At 33.7% G+C, this 23964-nt stretch overlaps 2 protein-coding genes and 2 non-coding genes across 5 annotated transcripts; 3 read left to right on the forward strand and 1 right to left on the reverse strand.

Annotated features, from left to right (window-relative positions):
* The first annotated feature begins 748 nt into the window (after positions 1 to 748).
* Positions 749 to 855, forward strand: LOC128282292 (small nucleolar RNA R71). Its single transcript, XR_008272513.1, has one exon. It is a non-coding gene; the product is annotated as a small nucleolar RNA R71 (small nucleolar RNA).
* A 5692-nt stretch (positions 856 to 6547) lies between these two features.
* On the forward strand, positions 6548 to 6654 carry LOC128281800 (small nucleolar RNA R71). The gene has a single exon (XR_008272074.1). It is a non-coding gene; the product is annotated as a small nucleolar RNA R71 (small nucleolar RNA).
* Positions 6655 to 11556: 4902 nt separating this feature from the next.
* Positions 11557 to 15997, forward strand: LOC108481048 (rab GTPase-activating protein 22). The gene is given in 13 exon segments (XM_017784221.2): positions 11557 to 12075; positions 12478 to 12487; positions 12490 to 12572; positions 13092 to 13195; positions 13328 to 13467; positions 13554 to 13652; positions 13753 to 13875; positions 14132 to 14220; positions 14451 to 14556; positions 14665 to 14762; positions 14950 to 15204; positions 15299 to 15379; positions 15501 to 15997. Coding segments are annotated over 13 exon segments (1314 nt in total). The 5' UTR covers positions 11557 to 11985; the 3' UTR covers positions 15537 to 15997.
* Positions 15998 to 20100: 4103 nt separating this feature from the next.
* Positions 20101 to 22816, reverse strand: LOC108481402 (COBRA-like protein 10). 2 transcript variants are annotated; one of them, XR_008285433.1, is made up of 3 exons: positions 21981 to 22816; positions 20394 to 21882; positions 20101 to 20288 (listed from the first exon to the last, which is right to left on the reverse strand). XR_008285433.1 is itself a non-coding variant. In XM_017784540.2 (2 exons), the coding sequence occupies exons 1-2, from the start codon at positions 22558 to 22560 to the stop codon at positions 20459 to 20461; spliced, it is 2004 nt and encodes a 667-aa protein (XP_017640029.1). In that variant the 5' UTR covers positions 22561 to 22816; the 3' UTR covers positions 20101 to 20458. The 2 variants fall into 2 exon arrangements, 1 of the variants encoding a protein (XP_017640029.1); XM_017784540.2 differs by having other exon boundaries at positions 20101 to 21882.
* Positions 22817 to 23964: the final 1148 nt, after the last annotated feature.

Here is a 23964-nt window from a genome sequence, read left to right on the forward strand (position 1 = left end):
CCTTAGTGTAACTGCTTTCACATGCTCTTTTGGATTGGGTTCGGTGTTACTAGGTAGACTTCCTGATGATCTTTTTGAAATCAATTTAGCAAGCTGCCCTATCTGAATTTCAAGCCTTTGGATCGACGTTTGCTGATTCTTAAGTGCTGTTTCAGTATTCTAAAAGTGAGTTTCCAACACCGAGATAAACTTTGTTAGCATCTCCTCAAGGTTAGGCTTCTTTTCCTGCTGGTAAGGTGGTTGTTGAAAACCCGGAGGGTGTTGTGGCCTTTGATTTCCTTGACTACCCCATGAGAAATTAGGATGGCACCTCCAACCTGCATTATAGGTATTACTGTATGGGTTATTTTGAGGTCTAGAATTATTGTTACCCATTTATTGGACTTGTTCCTCCTCGTTGCAAGGGTTGAAGGATTGATATTTCGTGTATGCTCCTTATCCATTTGAATCGTACATCATCACTGGATATACCTGAGTAGAACCACACAAACCGTCAATCTTTTTATTTAAGAGTTTTATCTAGTTAGATAGCATAGTAACTGCATCGAGGTTGAAAACATCAGCTGCTTTCGTCGGCTTTGTTCTCATGTCTTGCCAGTGATAGTTATTCAGTGATATTTCTTCAATAAATTTGTAAGTCGCTTCAGGTGTTTTATTATTGATAGTCCCACCAGCAGCGGCGTCAATCATCTATCTAGTCGAAGGATTCAAGCCATTGTGAAATGTTTGAACCTGCAACCATAAGGGCAGCCCATGGTGAGGGCATCTTCTTAAGAGGTCCTTGCATCTCTCCCATGCGTGATAGAGTGTCTCTAGATCCATCTACACAAAAGAAGAGATATCATTCCTCAATTTAGTCATTTTAGCCGGCAGAAAATATTTAAGTAAAAATTTTTCGGTCATTTGTTCCCAAGTAGTGATTGACCCTCGTAGTAACGAGTTCAACCACTGTTTTACTTTGTTCCTCAACAAAAAAGGAAACAACTGAAGGCGAATGGCATCATCAGAAATGCCATTAATTTTAAAAGTGTCACAAAACTCTAGGAAATTAGCCAAATGAGCGTTTGGGTCCTCGTTCTACAAACCGTTAAACTGAACAAACTGTTGGATCATTTGAATTGTGTTAGGTTTCAGTTCAAAATTATTTGTAGCAATAGCAGGCCTAACTATACTTGACTCAGTTCTTGTTAAAGTAGGTTTAGCATAATCATACATAATGCGTGGAGCTGGATTCTGATTTACTGGGTCAGCAACAATCGCAGGAGGTAGCGAATTTTTCTGATTTTCAGCCATCTCCTCAATTGTGGTGGAAATATCGTCATCTTCCTCTTTTTTTTGTATCTTAGGCTTCACCTTATTTCTCTACGGTTTCTACGAGCTGTGTAATCGATCTCACTGTCAAAAAGTAATGTTCCTGATAGGTTTCTTCTAGTTATTCACTATAAAAACCTGTCAGAAGTGAATAAACGAAAAATTAGAAAAGAAAATAAAAATTTTAATTGCAATAAAAGTAAAATGGCTAAAGTAATAAAAATCGAGTGCTCCTAATATCTTAGCTCCCTGGCAACGACGTCAAAAACTTGATCGTGATATGATGTGATATATGATACGTACAATAAGTTTTATAATTTTATAATGGACCGTTCTAGAAACTAACTATTATCACAATGAAGGCAAGTGTAACTATCGAACAGTAGTATAGCTTTAGCAAGACCGGATTGTCGAACTCAAAAGAACCAAGAGTACTAGTAATTACTTTCTTTTTATTATCTAGCCTAAAAATTAAGGGATTTGTTTATCTAAACTAATTAACTAAATTAAAGGTGCACAGAGAGAAAATTGGGGAAAAGCTTTTGGGAAAAACTCGATTAATTAAGACAATACCCAAGGAAAAATCCACCTAGACTTCACTTGTTATTTGACTCTAAATCAGATGATTTATTCATTTGACTTGATCCGTAGAAATCCCTAGGTTATATTATTATCTCTCTCGAGACTAATAACGTCTAACCCTAGGTTGATTAATTGAAATCTCTTTCTAATTAACATCCTAGTGTTGCATTAACTCGATCTATGGACTTCTTTATTAGGTTTCACCCTAATCCGGCAAAATCTTGTCACTCTATCTCTAGGCGTGCAATCAACTCCGCTTAATTACAACAAATTACTCTTAGACAGGGACTTTTGCTCCTCTGAATAAGCACATTAACTTGAATCAATATCCTGGAATATTAAAATAAGAATCAAGAACACATAATTCAGAACAAGTCAAATATTTATCATACAATTCAAATAATAATAACAATATCCTTTTTAGGTTTCATTCCCCTTAAGTATTTAAGGGTTTTAGTTCATAATTATGAAAGAAAACATCTCGAAAGAATAATGATAACAAAACATAAAGAAAACCCAAAACTCCTGAGGGAAATTGAAGGGAGATCTTTAGTCTTGAAGGATAATTCAGCTTCTGAGATGGATCAATCGGCTTTTTTTGAGTAATTCCTTGCCTCCTACCCCGTGTGTTCCTTCTAAGTGCCTCCTCAGGTGTTTAAATAGGCTTTAGAATGCCTAAAAGCCCTCAAGAGTGGCCTTTTCTAAATAGGACTATACTTGGGCTCGACAGGGACACACCTGTGTGACACGTTCATGTGACATGCCCGTGTGCGATTGCTTCAGATCATGGTCAAGGCTGTTAAATAGGCACGGATGTGTGGTCTACCCGTGTAAGTCATGCTTCGATTCTTCCAAATAGACACGGCATTTTGTCATGTTTAGAGATATTACTTGTTCGTTGGCATTTATCACAAGAAGTAACATACCTGTTGGCATATTTGAATAGTGTGGGCTAATAAAAACCTGATCTGAGCATTTTATGTACGGTCCTAGTCCCACTGTAATGTCCTTCAGTCGATCTTGAGTGGCAATGTTCCAAGATCTTAATTGTTTCTGACTTCGTGACACATTTTCTAATTACTTGATCTGCACATATACAGAAAAGAAAAGGATCTTCCCAAAAATAGTTTTTCACATCAATGAAAAATTGTTTCTTTTAATGATGTGTCAACCCTTTTGGTGTAATGTTAGCAGCTAAATAATTCGCAATGTCTACAAACCAAGGTTCCTCAGAGTCAGATATAGCAAAGAGTTGTTCTTTAGGGAATGAGTCATTTATCTCATGTTCATCAAGCTCCTTGAGATGTGGGTTTTCTAATATAGATAGATGATCTGCTGCAAGATTTTCTACTCCCTTCTTATCTTGAATTTCTAAATCGAATTCCTGCAACAATAGAATCCATCTTATTAGTAGAGGTTTTGCATCTGTTTTAGTAAGGAGGTATCGAAGTGCGGAATGGTCAGTGTAAACGACAACATTAGATAATATTAAATATAGTCTAAATTTATCGAATGCAAAAACCACACCTAACAATTCTTTCTCAGTCATCGTATAATTTTCTTGTACGACTGTCAATGTCTTGCTAGCATAATAGATCGGTTGAAAATACTTGTCTTTTCGCTATCCAAGAACCACACCTATTGTAAAATCACTCGCATCACACATTAGTTCAAAGGGTAAATTCCAATCAGATGCTAGTACAATTGGAGCATTAATTAATTTATCCTTAAGAGTATTAATGCTTTTAAACATTCTTGCCTGAAATTGAAAGGCACATCTTTTTCTAGTAAATTTTTTAAAGGTTTAGCTATTTTAGAAAAATCTTTAATAAATCTTCTATAAAATCCAGCATGAAATCTTTAATAAATCTTCTATAAAATCCAGTATGACCTAAAAAGCTTCGAATAGCCTTAACTGAATTAGGGGGAGGTAATTTCTCAATAGTTTCAGCTTTTGCTTTGTCAACCTCGATCCCCCTGCTAGAAATTTTATAACCTAACACAATCCCTTCACGAACTATGAAGTGACATTTTTCCCAATTCAGCACAAGGTTCGTTTCCTCACATCTCATTAGGACACGTTTTAAATTTTTAAGGAAAAGATAGAAAGAGTTACTAAATACCGAGAAGTCATCCATAAATACCTCCATAATGTCTTCTACGAGTTCATCAAAAATGGCCAACATGCATCGCTAAAAAGTAGCAGGGGCATTATATAATCCAACAGGCATTCGTCGATTAGCAAATATACCGTAAGGACATGTAAATGTCGTTTTCTCTTGGTCTTCAAGAGCTATTGGGATTTGGAAGTAACCCGAGAGTCCATCTAAGAAGCAATAATACATATGCCCAGATAATCTTTCCAACAACTGATCAATGAATGGTAAGGGGAAGTGATCCTTTCTTGTAGCATCGTTTAATTTTCTCTAGTCAATGCAAACTTTCTACCCCGTGACTGTTCGTGTTGGGATCGATTCGTTCTTCTCATTAGCCACAACATTCATGCTTCCTTTCTTAGGGACAACCTGTACAAGACTCACCCAAAAACTATCACAAATAAGATAAATAATTCCAGCATCTAGAAGTTTAATTACCTCAACTTTTACGACTTCTTTCATGTAAGGATTCAGTCGTCTTTGAGCTTGCATGCAAGGTTTATATTCATCTTCCATTAAGATTTTATGTGTGCAGAAAGAAGGACCGATCCCTCTTATGTCAGAAATCTTCCAAGCTATAGCACTTTTATGCTCCTTCAATACTTGAAGTAATTCGTCTTTTTCAGTTGGCTGTAAATCTGAAGCAATGATAACTGGTAATGTGGAATTGTTTTTGAGAAACGCATATTCTAGGTGATTTGGTAGTTGCTTCAATTCTAATTTAGGAGGTTCTTCAATGGAGGGTTTTAATTTTAATTCATTGTTTACCCTAATACCCCAATACCCTCATAACTCTTCTTTCTTAGTGAAGGGTCATTAGAATTTAGTTTAGCTTTTGTCTTACCTATCACAGAATCATCGTTATTTACCTCCTCTCCTTGGGCAAGACACAGTTCCAACGTGTCCTTATGTATGATTTCCTGTAAAGAATCTTGAGTAGTGTGATCAATAGAATCAATAAAATAACAGGAGTCATCTTGTTCTCTAGATTATCTCATGGCATCATAAATTTTAAACATAATCTCTTCGTCAACTACCCTAAGCACAAGTTTACCATCACCCACATCAATAATAGCCCTAACAGTGGCTAAAAATAGGCGACCTAAAATTAAAAGCACCTCAACATCCTCATCCATGTCAAGCACAACAAAATCAACAAGGAATATGAATTTATCTACTTTTACAAGTACATCTTCAATAATTCCCCTAGGATATTCAACAGATCTATCAGCTAGTTGAATACTCATCCTAGTAGGTTTTGGCTCCCGAAGGCCAAGTTACTTGAATATTTTGTAAGGCATCAAATTAACGCTAGCGCCTAAATCAGCTAGTACCTTCTCAACATTTAAACTACCAATTAAGCAGGGAATAGTAAAACTTTCTGGATCTTTCAGTTTGGTTGGCAGTTTATTTTGGAGTATGCCTGAGCATTCCTCATTGAGTTCTACTATAAACAACTCTTCAAACTTCCTCTTATTTGTTAGAAGCTCCTTTAAAAATTTTGCTTATGTTGGCATCTGTGAGATAGTTTCAACAAAAGGTAAGTTAATATGCAGCTATTTAAAAAGTTCAAGAAATTTACCAAATTATGCATCCATGCGGTCTTTCTTCAACTTTGCTGGATATGGGATTGGTGATTTATATACCTTCAGCACCGGTTTTTCATTGTTCCTAAGTTTTACCTCCTTATCTTCGTTTCTGTCAGTTTCTTGTGGCAACTTCTTTTCAGATTCAGCTAACACTTTCCCACTCCTTAGTGTAATTGCTTTCGCATGCTCTTTTGGATTGGGTTCAGTGTTACTAGGTAGAGTCTCTGGTGGTCTCTCTGAAATCATCTTAGCCAGCTGTCTTATTTGATTCTCGAGCCCTTGAATTGATGCTTGCTAATTTTTAAGTGTAGTTTCAGTATTCTGAAAATGGGTTTCCGCTATTGAAACAAACTTTTTCATCATCTCCTCAAGGTTCGGAATTTTTTCTTGCTGGTAAGGTTGTTGTTAGAAGCCTGGAGGGGGTGGTGGTCTTTGATTCCCTTGGCCTCCCCATGGGAAATTTGGGTGGTTCCTCCAACCTGCATTATAAGTGTTACTATAAGGATTATTTTGAAGTCGAGGATTATTACCTATATAATTCATTTGCTCGTTCTCCATGTTGGGCCCGTAGGGTGGGTATCCTGAATTGCTTATTCCACCTCCACTTGCATCGCACTGCATTACTGGATGTACCTGCATAGAACCAAATAAACCATCAATCTTTTATTCAAAAGTTCTACCTGATTTGAAAGCATAGTAACCGAGTCGATGTTAAAAACGTCGGCTGCTTTTCTCGACTTTGTCCTCATGACTTACCACTGATAATTGTTCAGTGACATCTCTTCTATGAACTCATAAGCCTCTTTGGGTGTCTTATTATTGATGGTTCCACCAGCAGCTGCGTCGATCATTTGTCTAGTTGAGGGATTCAAACCGTTGTGGAAAGTTTGAACTTGTAGCCAAAGAGGTAACCCATGGTGAGGGCACCTTCTCAATAAGTCTTTGTATCTCTCCCATGCATCATAAAGTGTTTCTATATCCATTTGCACAAAAGAAGAGATATCATTCCTTAACTTTTCCGTTTTAGTCGGAGGAAAATATTTAAGTAAAAATTTTTCGATCATTTGTTCCCAAGTAGTGATTGACCCTCGTGGTAACGAGTTCAACCACTGTTTAGCCTTATTTCGTAATGAAAAGGGAAATAACCGAAGGCGAATGGCATCATCAGAAACGCCATTGATCTTAAAGGTGTCGTAGAATTCTAGAAAATTCACTAAATGAGTGTTTGGATCCTCGTCCTGCAAACCATCAAACTGAACAAACTGTTGTATCATTTGAATCGTGTTAGGTTTCAGTTCAAAATTATTTGTAGCAACAGCAAGTCTAACTATACTTAATTCAGTTCCTGTTAAATTGGGCTTAGCATAGTCGTACATAGTACGAATAGTAGGATATTGATTCACTGGATTTGCGACAACCACAGGCGGCAGCGGATTATTTTGATTTTCAGCCATCTCCTCTGTATTAGTGGTGTCGTCATCGTGCTCTTCCTCTATATACCGTAAACTTCGCATTATTTCTCTACGATTTCTACGAGCTGTGCTTTCAATTTCGCTGTCAAAAAGTAGAGATCCTGACAGGTTTCTTCTAGTCATAAACTATAAAAACCTGCCAGTAGTAAATAAAAGAAAAATTAGTAATAAAAACAAAATTAAATTGCAATAAAAATAAAAATAGCTAAAGTAATAAAAATTAAGTGTTCATAATATCTTAGTTCCCGGCAACGGTGCCAAAAACTTGATGATCACTAAACTAACTAAAAATTCGACTAAGGCAAGCGCACCTATCGAATAGTAGTATAGTTATGGTGAGACCGAAAATATCGTATCCACAAGGACTAAAAGTACTAGTAATTACTATATTTTTATTATCTAGCCTAAGAATTAAAGGATGTTTTAAACTAAGACTAATTATTTTATTGAATAAGATTACGATAGAGATAAAAGTTGGAAAATACTGTTGGAAAACCGATGGAGAAGACAATACCCAAAGAAGAATCTACCTAGACTTCACTTATTACCTCAGAATTAGACGATTTATTCACTTGACTTAATCCGTAGAAATCCCTGATTTATGTTAATATCTCTATCGAGACTAAAACAACAACTGACTCTAGGTTGATTAATTGAAATCTCTTTCTAATTAAAACCCCTATTGTTGTATTAATTCGATCTATGGACTCCCTTATTAGATTTGACTCTAATCCGGCAGATTTATATCGTCCTATCTTTAGGATTGCATGCAACTCCACTTAATTATTGAAGATCTACTCTTAAACAGGGACTTTTTCTCCACTGAATAAGCACATCAAACTTGAATTAATATCCTGAAATATTAAAGCAAGAATTAGGAACACATAATTAAGAATAAGAACAAGTATTTATCATATAATTCAAATAGTAATAAGATCTGTCTTAGGTTTCATCTCCCTCAAGTACTTAAGGAGTTTAGTTCATAATGAGGGGGGAAAATATCTCAAAATTAGAAAAATAACAAAACATAAGAAACCTAAAAACTTCAGTAGAAATTGAATGGAGATCTTCGGTCTTGACGTAATTCCTGCTTCCGAGTTGATTCCAATAGCTGTTATTGAGTATTTTCTGCCTTCTGCTCTTCGTGTCTTCCTTTATCCTCTTTTAGGGTGTTTATATGGACTTTAGAATGCTTTAAAACCCTAAAAATTAGCCTTTTTTGAGTAGAATTAAACTTGGGCTCGACAGGGACACGGCTGTGTGCCACGCCCGTGTGAAGGTGCTCAAGCCGTGTGTAATTCTGAGTTGGTTTTTAATCGACATTACCATGCCACACGGCCGTGTGGCCTGCCCGTGTGTCTCACACAGGTGTGTGGTTTACCCACGTGAAAGTGCCTAGGCAATGTGAAATATTGAGATAAGCTCATTTTGTCTGTTTTTGACCCGTTACTTGCCCTTTTCACCTTCTTATGCTTACCTAAGTATAAAACATGATTTTAAAGGATTAGTAGCATCAAATTCACTAAATCTTATGATAATTTATCCAAAAATATGTCAAGCATGGGGTAAAAATATGTATATATTATGGTTTATCAATGGTCAATTGGAAGAGAGAGAAATCTAGAAAGTAATGATGATGTTGATGATATTTTATAATTATTTAATTAAGATAAATATTATTTTAATATTTTAATGATATATTTTACTATTTATTATTATTTTATTATTAATTTATTTAATATATAATGAAGGAAAGATGAAGAATTTCTATCATCTTTCCATCCATGCAATTCACGTTAGAAGAAAAGAGAAGAAAGAAAGTTTTCTTTTCTTTACAATTTGGTCCTTCTACCAAAAATTCACCATTTTCACTTAGAAACCAAAAGAATTTCCTTAGCTATCAAGAGAGAAAGATGACAAGGAGACTACGAGAAGCTAGAATATCAAGTTAGATTCAAGAAATAGAAGCTGGAGGAGAGAGAGAATCAAGTTAAAGATTGAAATCAATGAGACAAGGTAAGAACATCAAGATTTCAATATATTTTTAAGTTTGATACTATTGAAAAAAGTATGGAAATGATGTTAATGTCGAGTTTTCTTATATAAGGTTTTATGTTCTTGATATGTTAGTGAAGAGAAAATAAGAGAAAATAAGAGAAAGTAATGAGAAATAGTGTAATGAAAGAAAATAAGGGTGTTATCAACATGGTAAATAAACATCTTGCACTAAAACAGTTTTGGATATCAGCAGTAGGCTAAATTTGAAAAATCACCATAAATTTTAGAAATCAAATTAGAGGATGAAAAAAATATGGAATTAAATATTATTGAGTCTAGTTTCTTATAGAAGAAACGGTGTAAAAAATGAAATTGTGAATTATGAGATATAATAAACTTTGTGAGACAAGGTCAGAATGATTTCGAGTTCCCCTGTTCTGACTTTGGAAAATCATTAAAAATTGGATAAAAATAATTAAGGGTTTAAATTTATATTTTTAAAATATTTAAGGAGTTTATCTTCAAGATAAATAAGTGGGAACATCATCTAAATCTCATACGAGAAGATAATTAATTTTTAGCGAAGAAGGGTCGGAACTGTCAGACAACAGAACAGGGGTAAATTTAAAGAATAAACTGTACTTATTGGCCAAACCAAAAATTCTGAAAATTTTATGGTAAGAATATATGTGAATCTAGCTTCAGGGAAAAATTAGAGTATCTTAATTTGGAGTTATGTATCTTAAGATAAAAATAATTTAGTGACATGACACGATGGACAGCTTTGAATATACATATAAGTAAATAGTGAAATTATAGATAATGTTACTTATAAGCATGTTATATACATTAAGGATGTGGAATGGAGAGGAGGAGGAGGAAAATATATATGAATATTCAGCTAGTATGGTTAATTTGCATGTTTTAGGCTCAAGGACTAAATTGAATAAAAGTAAAACTTTAGGGGACAATTTTGTAAAATGTCAAAAATGACCAAATTGAAGGGAATAAATTGTTTTATTATCTAAATTAATAAATTGAATGAAATTATTAATTTAAGATCGGGTGAAAATTGGGAAAATGGTAAATTACCAAAATGCCCCAAAATCTTTGTATTTCTGCAATTTAGTCAAGTAGGTTCGTATAACTTGAATGAGCATGTAAATATGTTTGAATTGAATATGTGAAATGTATAGATGTTGAAATGAAAGAAATAATACATGTTTTGAAACTACTTGAAAGGGATAAAATCTATTTGAATATTGGGTTCCGGATGGATATAGGTGATTTCCCAAATGAAAGAGTTCTTGCATGTGTTGCAGAAATAGATAACTTGGACAGTTAATCTGACAAAAGCCTTTTCGAGAATATAAAGTGGATAGGATTTGTTCCTGATTCACTATAGTAATTTAAAGTGAATAGGATTTATTCCTGATTCACTACGGTAACTTAAGGCGGATAGGATTTGACCTGAAAAGGTAATCCTAATTCGCTACGGTTACACGATATATGATTCCTTATGATAACTTAAGGTGGGTAGGATTTGACCTGAAAAGGTAATCCTGATTCACTACAGTTGCATGAGATGTGACTCGAGAGAATGCTTAATGATTAAACGTCCTAAGGGTTATTTCTGAATATGAATTGATGGAATATGGAAATGTACGCTTTGAGTGTACTGTTTAAAAATCCATTGGAACTCCAATGATTCAACGGATAGAATAATTGATATGATACGAGAATTATAATATGAAAAGAATGTTACATGAAACATGAAAATGAATACTAAATGATATAAATTAATTGAAATTATTCTGAAAATTTCTGTAATGTCTCGTATCCTATTCCGATCTCGGGTACAGGTATGAGGTGTTACATAATAACTAACCGATAAATTGAAAGTATAACTTTTTAGTTGACTAACCAACAAAGCCAACTGTTACAACTACTATAACAAATACCAACCGACTCAACAAATATAGTTACTCTTAACATTTTCTTGGTCTTAAGAACTTCATAAGAGACAACACTAACTTGAATTTGAACTATATTAAACCGAGAGGGTGGTACAAGCTTAGTCAAAATGTCTGCATCTTATATAGTGGATGGAACATGATTAACGACAAACATCATCTCGTTAACTTTTTTAATGATACTTTAATCAAATATATTAAAAAACGTAATTTGAAAAAAAAAAAGTTGATGGCTAAAAAAAGCTCAAAGATGTAATTAAAACTATTTTGATAAAATATATAAACGTTAGTAGTCAAAGTTGCTATTAAGCCTTAAATATAAAAACAGGAGCTTGAAATTTTGGTGGGATTTAAATAAGTACATAATTTTTTTTATTTTATTTTTTTGAAAATTGACGGTTAAATTTAGACAAAAGACAGAAAACAAGAGGGAGACGGTTAAAATCAACGCATAAAACGGCTAACTACTTTTTCTATGTAATTTAATTTTTAATATCCTTGTGCGTGTGTATGTGAGATGACAGCTTTCTTTCCTACGACCATGGCTGCCACCATCACCATCACTCACCATATAAAGCTATAAATCCATCAACAACCAAGAATAGAAGACTTCTTGTTCTTTTTTTTTTTTAACCTTCGTTCCAAAAAAGAACAAAAACAAAGGAAGACAAATAGTCTTTTTCCCCTTGTTCTTTGAAGAACTTAACTTGGCTGAGCCCTTCATTTTCTCCGCTTTCCCTTGCATTCCTTTGATTTTTTTCTTTCTAGGTATTTCTTCTTCTATTCAAAGGTTTCAGCTTTTGGTAGGTCAGTTGCAAATAACAAAAGAAAAAAAACCCTTTTTTGGGTGCAAAAAAGGGGGAAACAAAATAACAGAAAACTTTTATTAGTCCTTTCCGGGTAAATGCGGGGGGCTCCTTCAGAACCCGCCGATTCTTATTATGAGGTCCGGCCTGATTCCACTGATGTTCCTGCAACCAGATTTAGGATCAAGGTTTGTTTTTACTAATTGAAAAAAAAAATTTTGACGATTTGTATCCATGTTTAAGAAAAATTTGGAAAGGAAGCATGTTTATTTTTGTTTAGATTTAAGGGGAAAATATCTTTATCTTCATTATTGGCTCTAATTTGATTGGACTTTAGCTTTAGCGGTGAATTTATCTAATAGAGGATTTGATGGTATGATCATTTTGAGATTTGATCTTGAATTTATACGTACGTAGAAAGAGTGCAGTTAAAAACTGAGTCAATGAACTTGGTTTATAATGTCGTTTCTTGTCATGATCATCACATTTTCAAGTCAATGCTTTTCATGGCAAAAAAATAAACTAAAATTCTGCTTCCAGATTAAAGCATATGGTTTATATGATGAATATCTTTGTATTTGCTTATGCAGCCTGGTAAAACTTAAGTGTAAGAAAATGGCTAGCTGCATTTTCTTCAGATGGCCAATTGGATATAGGCAAAACTCTAAACCGGATTCATCGTGGGGTAAGTTCATGTTAATGTTCAAAACTATTTATCTTTTCTACATTTCAATTGATTCAAACAAAATTGTAGTTATGTTAAATATATTTAAGTTAGATGGATGATTTGCTTGCACTTTTATATGCAATTGTTCATATATTTGATATCCTTTGCAACTAACACCCTGTCCATCTCTTATTTGCAGTCGATAAAGAAACTCAGCAAAACAATATTCAAATGTAGATTGTTATCCTTTTGATTTTTTAGACCATCAGTGAGAATTGATCCATACACCGTAAAAAGGAATTAGAACATGCGGAATGAATCCATGAAAGAGTCTTGATGGTTTCTTACTACAAGAGAACAAAAAATGAACTCATCTATGTGTTTCATGTAACATTTAGCTCTGAATCTTATATGTAGAAGATCATAGATGTTGTGCATGGCTATGGTTATGGGACTTCAATGCATGTACATATTTATGCTCTTTTGTTTCTGTCTCTGCCCATCAAGTTTATTTCTTTATGTATTTGGCAAACATAGGGGATCCATCCAGCAATTAGAGGAGAAGTTTGGGAGTTTCTACTTGGCTGTTATCATCCTATGAGCACATTTGATGAAAGGAAGCAGATACGACAGCACCGAAGGTAGTCCACTTCACCTGTTTAACGATTTTGATCTATTTGGATATTGAATCTTGAGGGATCGTTCTCTGCCAATCCTCTTTCCTCATCACAAGATCGTTTTCTGAGTTTCTTTTTCTCACTTCTATATCTCAGGGAACAATATGTTAGATTGAAGAATGAATGTAGTAAAATGTTTCCTGTTGTTGGAAGTGGAAAATATATTACAGCACCTGTAATCACCGAAGATGGTCAACCCATTCGAAACCCTGTAGTAGCTTTAGAGACAAATCTAGGCAAGTTACTTGCACTTTACCTGTTTATAATAATAGTTTACTGAAAGTGAAATAAACCAGGTAGTGATATGTAATGAATTATTCAGATGCAAATGCTAATAGGACAGAAATGGCAAAGGAGTTAACCAGTAATGGTCCTTTGGACATGAAAGTAGTCCAGTGGATGCATACATTGCATCAAATAGGTTGGTTTGTTGTCTTCAATTTCAAATACATTTCTCTCTTTGATTTGTTGCTTTCTTCTCTTAATCATTACCACATTCCTTGTGTTTATGTTTCCTTCAGGCCTCTATGTCAAACGCACCGACAGGACTTTGCTATTCTACGATAAGCCAGAGAATTTATCGAAACTTCAGGATATTCTCTCTGTTTATGCCTGGATAGATATAGATGTAGGATATTGTCAAGGTGTGTAATTACATGCAGTTTTGTTTCATTACTAGGACAGCTTTTTAAATTGATGATTATAGTTTCTGTAATTTTAATTGCCTCAATCAAGTATATTTATTCACCTTAAAATGGCATTACCTTTTTTTCATTAGCATGTGATTGTTGTGGCATATGCTTGACATATACGTATATATGTTTCTAATCATTTTCTTTTATGTGCAATTTGTAACCAATACTAATTATGAAAGTTAGATTTAATAACAATGTTGAGCAGGAATGAGTGATCTATGCTCCCCCATGATTATTCTTCTCGAAAATGAAGCAGATGCATTTTGGTGCTTTGAGCGTCTAATGCGCAGATTGGTAACTTTCTATATTCGACTTTATTTTGCTTTACAGAGGTATAACAGCAAGATGGCCTATCTTTTCTTACGCACTCAAGTCTATTTTCCAGTACTGGGATAAGTTCTAGTTCCTACTTCCTACTGGTTCAATATAAGCTTATGTATCTCTATTGTCAAGGTTTGAGCTCTTTTTCTTCTTTTAAGTGGCCTTCCTATGACATGTGTTCTTTCTTTTTTGAAATCTTAAAGCGAGGAAATTTCCAATGCACTGAGACTTTTGTTGGAGTACAGACACAACTTAGTAATTTGGCCACAGTAACTCAAGTTATTGATCCGAAACTTCATCAGCACTTAGGTACGAATTGAAGCTTATATCTTTAGTTCTCAAGTGTTATGCATTGTGCTTTCTTTGCACATCTTCTTCGAAGACTAATATTTCTGTTCTTATATTTTGGTTCTACAGAAACACTGGGTGGAGGTAACTATCTCTTTGCTTTTCGAATGCTAATAGTTTTGTTTCGTCGAGAGTTCTCATTCTGTGATTCATTGTACTTATGGGAGGTATGTTCAACAGTTATCATCCTTTGACTGATTTTATTGATTCAGATTCAAAATGCATGCTAAACTGCTTTGCATATTAACTGATAAGTAGATGCATATTGTAGTCTTCATGGAAGATATACTTGTGTGTCCCAATACACTTCACATGAATTCTTTTACGCATTCTGGTTGCCTAAACTTTCTACAGATGATGTGGGCTTTGGAATATGATCCAGACTTGTTCTCTCTGTATGAAGAACTTGAACTGAATATGGAGAAAGCCGAGGGTTCTAAAGGAAAATCAAAACCAACCCAGAAGTATGGGAAGTACGAGAGAGAAAATATGAAAATTAAAAGCGTGGATGCACCCCTCCCCATTTCTGTTTTTATTGTTGCCAGTGTCTTAAAAGATAAGAGCTCGGTACTACTGCATCAAGCTCGGGGGCTGGATGATGTAGTTAAGGTAAGATTACAATTTCCTTACGTTGATCTACAACTCGTGGGATAGCCAAAATTCAAAGCTGTCTTATGTCACCTTAGCGCTTTGGCTTTTTCAGATTTTGAACGACATGACTGGAATTTTGGATGCCAAGAAAGCCTGCACTGGGGCATTGAAGCTTCATAAGAAATATGTAAAGGTACTGCTATTTCATTGTCATCCTTCTTGATCTTGATGCAACACAAAAGTAACGGCGCTGGAGGATTCATTTGTGCCTTGCTTTATGTTTAAAATTCCTTCATTTGATGTTGTGATCGCAGGCCAAGACACATTGTAATTCTAAAAGCATGGGATGATTTTCCATCCAGTGAAAACTTGATCTCGGAAAAGAGAATAATGAACTTCCAGATGGGATCCTGGCTCCGAGATTACAGAATTTTGCAGCTGCCCTGACCATGACCATCCAATGTTGCCATTGAAGCAATTGTTGTATTAGACATCAGACTTCCACATAATTTGCATACTGAAAGCATAGGTTTTCCAATCTATACACGTCCATCGTTGTATTCCAAATATATCTTGTGCTTCATCAATCCTGAACAAGCAAAATTAAGAATTCAATCCGATATCCAATCAAAGAAGAAAATAAATCCCAATCAAATGAAGATTGGCTTTCATAAAGAACATGAGAGAACCTGGATAAAGGATCAGAATTCTTCAATCTCCAACAATTTATTTATTCAGTTCAACTGTTTTAAATCCTAAAGCAAAACAATCTATTCTCCATTTTTATTTTTATGAAGTTGAGTTCTATAAAGGCATAAGTTTCCATGTGAATCCACTTCATGCATATATCATTTCTTTTTCCTTTTACTATGATTATCTTTTAAATAATCTATGCAACAATAAAAATATTTAAAATCAAGGATTAAAAGATTTTATACATTCCAAATTTTAAATAAAAATTTAATTTAATGGATGTTTATGATATATAAGTTTTATCTATAATTTATTATAAATAATAATGTGTAAAATATATAACTTAGTAATAAGTAACACAAATACACCATTTTCATACCTATTAAGTTAATTATAAATATAAGGGTAAAATATGGAAATGTTCACTAAATTATTTTCCGCTTCTATTTTGGTTAATATTTTTTAAATTTTTTTTCAATTTAAGTCACTAAACTATTCGAAATCAAATTTTTTTGTCACCGAATATTAACTGCTATTTGAAATTTGACTGCTGTACTGATGTGAGCCTTTTTTTTTCTGGTTGAATAACAAATTTAGCACTTTAATGTTTAAATATTCTATCAATTTGATACTAAACATAAAAATTCAACAAATTTAACCCTTAATTTACAAAATTTTTCATTTTAGCCCTCTAATAAATATATATTCCAAAAATGAGTAAATTAATGTAGATCACATACCCCTATCCAAGCCTCACCTCAAGTCCAAGTAGCATAAGCTAAACAATGGATGAAAAAAATGTGGTATGTAGAATGAAACAAACCAAGGGAAAATAAGAGTAATATTTTTGCAAAATTGGTCCATTTAAAGGTTCCGCAATCAAAAGACTATCCACAAACTTGGGATCCAAATAGGAGAAACTTTCAGGGAAACAAATCATTTTTGCCCAACTTCCTTCCAAATTAAACAAACCCACAAATATTATACTTACATTAGTTTATATCTTTGCTTCTTTAAAGGTGAATATAAACTATATAAAGTATAGTGCATTTATTATAAAAATGAGTAAATTAATATTAATTTCTTTTAAATTTTAATTAAATTCATGTTTTCTTAAAATGTGTAAATAATTAAATCAAATTCAACTGTGGTTGTCGGAAGTCCTTCTTAATTTATTAAATTCAAATCCCTTTTTTATGAGGTTTATTATCGAAGGAAATCGTAAAATAATTACAAATTTTATTTAAAAAATCAAATAAAACTATACTAAAAGGGAATGTATTGTCTTTTACTTTGACGAGGTGGGAACAAGAGGGAAATTGGAGGCGAGCACATCCGGGTGGCGATGACTCAAATTGAGTTGGATGCTGCCATGGTTGACTCAGCACTTGACCGTACCGTTGTAGAGTTAACGTGGCTTGATCTAATTGGACAAAACGGGAATAAATCATTTAGAGGGCTAAAATAATAGTTTTTGTAAACACTGAAAGCTAAACTTATTGAATTTTTTAGATTTTGAACTAGAATGACAAGTTCAGTAAACATTGAGAGCTAATTATTCTTTTATTTTTTTTATATTTAGAATTAAATTGATAAAATATGTAAACATTAAAAATTAAAATTTGTTATTAGAGCTCTAACTAATTCATTAGCCAAAAGAGTATTGTCAAAGATGTTACCACCTTTTATAAAAGCACTTTGGCTTTCTGAAATCATTGTAAGATTCAAGTAAAAGATATTACATTTAAACACTAAATTCACCACTTAAACATCTTTTTGTTTTACTTTAACCAAGATAACTTATAACATTAAATATTATTATTGGTACATAATTCACATTATTACGAATAAGCTTAATTATATGCCAAACTAAGGTCCAAATTATATATATACACACACCAAAGGGCTTGAAGCTTGAGGAGTGAGGAGTGATGTAATCCGAGCTAAAGTAACAATTCTATTTTTTTTTAAAACTTATCTATCACCTACGCGTTAAGTTACGAGAACGACTTAGTACTCAACTAAATTCAATCTTACCATTTTATACATCTACAATTTAAATAAATTTTTAATAACATTTATTCACTAATATACTTCAACTTTTAATTCATTTTTCAAAACATAAAATCATTTAAATTAACTTTATAACTTATAGTTTTAACTTTTAACATATATTGTCACTAATTAACTTTTACATTCACGTATCAAAATATTTCTCTCATTTCACTAACATAACATAAACATTTAATTCACATATATCTTTTTAACACTTAATTCTCATGTTCACTTTTATCTTTATCTTCACATATTATTACACATAAATATACATGTTTACTTTCATATATCACTTTTGTAGTCCTTAGTGAATACCAGAGGAGTTTAATAATTTCAATACATTGTAGAGATTCAAGCCAAAACACAAACTTCTGGCCTATAACGGAACTTTGATAATATGAACTCCAGAAAAATATACAAAAACCCCAATAAACACATCACATAACCCAATACTCCTCTCCTAATTTCCTCCGAACCCCCATATCACCAAGTCGATTCTCATTCGAACCCTCAATCCCTCTCAACTCCAAAATCATTTCATTATAATATAATATATTTCCTCTAAGTTCACTAATGCATTTATTCATATAATATACTTGATATATCACACTTATATCACTTTGTATCATATATTTATTCATTTTGAATCACATAAACACATTCCTACATTTTTATTTCAAATATTCACTTTATTCACAATTCATAAATATACAAACATAATATATTCACAACAGTTAGCATTTCATATTTCAATTAATTATCATTAAGCAGTTTACTTTCTCATAACACTTAAATTTCTTATTTAACTACTTGAGCGCACATGACAACTTTTGAATATTTTACAATTTAGTCTTTAAATTCGTGAAAATTCAATAATTATTATATCACTTTACGCTTCATTACTATCACATAACACTTCATTTAAGTATTTAATCACAATATTGATTTCATATAACATATTTTATACAATCTACAATTTATGACAAATAAATAAATTTTCACTATTTATAATTTAATCTTTACTTTCATAAAAATCATAACCCCTAAAGTATCATTTTATCCTTTCTCACATTACTAACATACTTTTAATTGCATGTTCACTACTAAATTCAATATACATATTCAATCATCTTAATCATATCTTATTTAATTATTTCATATTAAAATTTAAATACTCAAATATTCAAATTAAAATAAATAAGCTTGAATTCAATTAAATACTTACTTAATTCTTTAAGGTTATGGTTTTAAGGAGATCTAAGGAAAATTCATCGAATTTTTTCTTTCTTTCTTTTATTTATTTCCCTTTTTATTTTTGTTGCCCATGTTGCTGTCGTCCCACTTTATCTCTCTTTTCATTTAATTTAATCCTTATTTCACTAACCAATTAAATTCCACCATATCACAGCTTAGGTGTTTTAACATCATCACTGTGTCTCAAAATATCATTTTTAAAATGGAAAATTTGTATTTAGGTCCCTCAAATGCAAAAGTAGGAAAATTGCACTTTAATCTTTATACTTTTACACTTTATTCAATTTAGTCCTGATCTCGATTTTCCATATTCATAAAAAAAAAGAATATTTCTTAAAATTTCACCCCTTTTCTAAAATGGTAAATTTACAGTTCCAGTCCTTCAACTTTAAACTTTTATAATTTAATCCTTGCTAAATTTACTTAATTCACCTTTCCTTTCTGAGAAACCAAAAGTTAAGGCATCACAATCATTGTAGGCAAATAACATGTTAATCATTTCACCAATATTTTTGTTATGCAGGAACAAGATGAGTTTAGGGACAAGTATAAAAGAATATATTTCAAATTTTAAAATACCAATAGAGATAATGATTGAATCAAAGACTTGAATGAGATGTTAAGAATTATACCATACATTTAATCATTTGTATTTATAGGACTGAGAATATACAAATTATTAAATAGGAAAGTATTGGTAGCCAAAATGATGAAAATAAAATAAAATGTGATGAGTGTATTTATCACACATTTCATTGGCTAGTTCATTATCTTTTCTTAAAACAATCTTATACATAAAAGAAACTAAACTAAAGAAAAGGAATTTGTCTTTTATTCATTGAAATCTGAACCTGAATCCTATGACTCTTGCAGTAGAATACATACATAAAAAAGAAAGCGAAAACCAAAAAGTTTAGTCCAAAGCATTACTATATTGGAACCCTTGTCATAATTATCATAAAATTTTGTTTTCCACAGTTTGTTACATTTGCTTATAACTATAGCAGAACAAGCCATGAATTTAGTTAGCCCATTGTTCTCTCTTCATCCTTTAGATATATCTTCCCTCTAATGTCTAGTTCATCAGCATTTTCATGTTCCTTCCCCCCCAAAAAAAGACGAGAAATCAAATCAAATTTTCAGTCATAAAAGATGAATGATTTTGATGGGGCTGGGGAGAGTTATTCAAAAATACAGATACTTACATATCAATAATCTTTACCAAAGCTGACATACTCCGAGCCAACAGAAAAGGAAAAGGTAATGATGATCAAATGAAACGGGTTATGATGAGCAAGAAAGTGGTGGTGATAGATATCAAGATGAAACTTGCAATAGAAAGATGAGAACGGTGCCCTGAACTCGGGAAACTACGAGGAAGTGCACATTCTTCGCCATTGAAGTAGACCTTGGAAGGGAAACCATCGCCCTTTCGAATTTTTATATTGGGCGTCATTTTCTTAGTGAATGAAATAACGGATTGCTGTTTTCCAGGGACTTTAGGATCACTCGGTTTAGACCCATTTTTCATTTCCACCAGGTAATTCAAGTCCTTCAAGCTTTGGAAGAAAATGGTGTTCTTGATGCCTTTGAGCTTCTTGGTTCCATTAAAGGAAAACACATTGTCGTAATCAGGGTATGCTTTTTTAATTTCAACGGCTACGAACCAGTCCACGAATGGAGCTTCTTGCCAATTGAACAGCGTCATCCGAGCCGACCATCCGGCCTTGTGATCGGTGTTGATATGCCAGTTGATGCTGACCCCACAGTTGTCAGGGCAAGGCAACTTCCTGGGAATCCCTTTCTTCTTGAGTTTAGCAAAGGCTTTAATTTTAGCAGTCCTGTTTTTGGAAGGAAGGAGGAGTGCATCGGGTGGGAGATGCATCGCAGGTTTATCGGGATTACATTTATCGGTGTCGATATTATCACATCCGCAAGCACAGGTGCTGCATGGAATAGCACCATCGCTGTAGTAAGCTGAGAAGGAAACACAACACCTAGTTTTCCTTTTCTCTGGCCTTGTCATGTTGCACACAACTTGCCAACTTGCGATGGCATATACTTTAGCATCGAACCCCTTTAGATTAGGGAACTCAGAGGGATCTACTCTAATCGGAGGCCCACAGTGGTAGCGAGCATTAAGGACGCCGGTAATGTTCCATCTTTGTGGTGGGTATAAAATAGTGGGTGGGGTATCAGGGGGCAATTTATACACCCTTAATTGAAAAATGGCTCGGGCTCTGCTGGGATCCATTTGTGGTGGCAACAGACTTGCATTTTTACAACAATAAGGGATCTTACCAATCTGGGTATCATTTACTTTAGTAAGTGGCAAATCAGTAATGGTTGGCTTTTTTTCACAATTCATAACATTCGTGAAATCGAAACCCTTGAGGTAACGACCAGCTAAGCCATAAACGCAGTCGGAGGTATCAAATCTAGGAGTGTAGGCTCCTTTCATGGAGTAAATGAATTCCCCTCTCATCCATTCCCATGTCAGGTTCCAACGGTCCAGCCTGCCGATAGGGCTGCTGTTGTCCATCGTTACTTGGGCCTCGTAGCTACCTTCATATGATTTAACAACATCGTACATGAAGGTGAGGTCTCCATTTTGCCTAGCCGCGAACTTGCTTTTCTTATTGGAATTCACTTTGAATTTCGGATCCCTTTTGCAACATGCATGCATGTAGGTTTCTATAGAACAAGAAAACAAAAAAATAATGTTAGCTTGCGTTAGATAGCATCTCATTAAAAGCATGAAAATTATCATTGCATTGGAACTTGAAACACACTATATTTAGTAGGCGTGGGGCATCTCCAGCCATCGTTTTTGAGGCTGATGGTCTTAGGCATAGGAGTGGCCTTCTCGCCTAATCCGAACATGGAACCCTTGAGCTCAACCTGGACGGCAATTTGATTAAAATCCCCAGCAGTGTCAATAGATGTCTTGAGGTCTGCCTTGGGGTACCCTGCTAAGGTTGTTCCATTTCCAACCGCCGTCGGGAAATCCCCGCCACCGTCAATCAGGACGGCGTTGGTTGCGGACACCAATATCTCTTTATGTTGAAACCCAATATACATCTTCCATCCTTTTACCTCTTCCGTCCCAGAATTTACAACGGTGGCCATGGCGTTAAACGTCCACGGCTGAGCTGAAACGTTTTTCAGGAGGGGTAATGCTTTAGTCCTTGACGTGAAAGCATAGCTCAAGAATACACCATTACAATTGTCCATCTCGGGTGGCGGCGGCTTAGCCGGTGTCTCGTCCGTATAGTCGTCGACAGCATCGTCTAGAGCGCCGTAACACACCAGGATTCTTGTGTGGATAAATAGAAAAGCAAGACATATGAGTTTCAACCCAGGCACTTTCATACCTGCTTTTCTTTTGTTTACCTTTCAAACCCTTTTTTTCTTTTTTTGCTGGCCAAGGCTGAAAGAGGCGGAGGAAAACGCAAAGAAAAAAGCCGCGCGGCCACGACACGGCGAGGGGAGGGGAAAGAGAAGAGAGGCGATGAAAGAATTCTATCTGAGTGAAACCTTATGAAGTTTACAGAAGAAAGGGTTATAAGGGAGAAGAAGAGGGACGTGAAGTCTTTAGCTATATTCTCTGCCTCTAGTTTCTGCGGCTGCTTCGGACATGGAAAATTAGTTATATTAATTATTTGTTTAATTTTGTCCAGTAAAAAGGATAATAATGTTTGTAGTTTTATTTTTAGATTGTTGGTTAAGGTTTTGGATTTGTTAATGTTTTAGTTTTATAGCAAGCAAATCCTCTCTCGCACATAAATGGTTTACATTCTTCTTTAATTTGTGGATGTTGAAATGGACCCTTAAGCAACTAACTGATATTGCTTTGTATGTAACACCATTTTAACTCCAAATGTTGTTCCAAACTGCAACACCCAAGTTTTTTTTTTGATTCAAATGTTTCCTACATGTAAGGCCAACCCATATGTAAAACATTCTCTTTACAATTACTATTTAATAAAATGATACTTAAGGTCAAACTTAACCAAACCTCGCTAGGAACCCAACTTTGGACATAGGTTTATTGTTACATTCCTTCAGAGTTTGATTTGATTGATAAGTATGCATGTAATGTTCTTGCCTTGATCAACCTTGTTTTTTGCAGTTATTTAATAATTGTTTGTGTTCCTTCATTTAGCTTCAAGGTTGTTCTGTGAAACTCTGTACTAATTGGTATTATTGCAACAATGATGGTGTAACGCCCCTAACCCGCATCCGTCACTGGAATAGAGTTAAGGAGCATTACCGGAGTTACTGATTTATTTATTAGATATTTTATTTTATTTAACGTTCATATTTGGAACCAATTAAAATCAAACATATTGTACTTATTTTTTTTCCTCAACATGTTCTACTTGAATTTATTACTTGTCTCAATATACTTAATTTCCTTGTATTAATGTATCAAAGTTAATCACATATTTACATGTCATGATAAATATCATTCTCTTTCCATTTCTTCATAAACGTAAATCAGTTAATTTATTATATTGATATTTCATGCATTTAAGATATACAATTCAAGTTACACTAACTTACCTCGTTGTTTGTTCATGTTTATAATTTCATTAATTCGGTATCTTTTCCACGTTCAATTCTCGTATTCGAGTCATCTAGATCTTTATAAATAAATTTGATCATCGTTTTCATTTATTTCATGTTCTAATACATTCAATTAATGCTCTAAACAAAATTACTATTTTATCCCTAAACTTTTAATTAATGACGATTTCATCTTTAGGCTCAAAA

Source organism: Gossypium arboreum, chromosome 1 (genome assembly GCF_025698485.1).
Source record: "Gossypium arboreum isolate Shixiya-1 chromosome 1, ASM2569848v2, whole genome shotgun sequence".
Taxonomy (NCBI): domain Eukaryota; kingdom Viridiplantae; phylum Streptophyta; class Magnoliopsida; order Malvales; family Malvaceae; genus Gossypium; species Gossypium arboreum.

Excerpts from the sequence above, each read along its gene's own strand:
- LOC108481402 (XM_017784540.2), bottom strand. The coding sequence starts at position 22,560 with ATGAAAGTGCCTGGGTTGAAACTCATATGTCTTGCTTTTCTATTTATC. Across the intron at positions 21,883-21,980 it reads CCCCACGCCTACTAAATATA|AAACCTACATGCATGCATGT; the intron begins GTGTGTTTCAAG and ends CTTGTTCTATAG.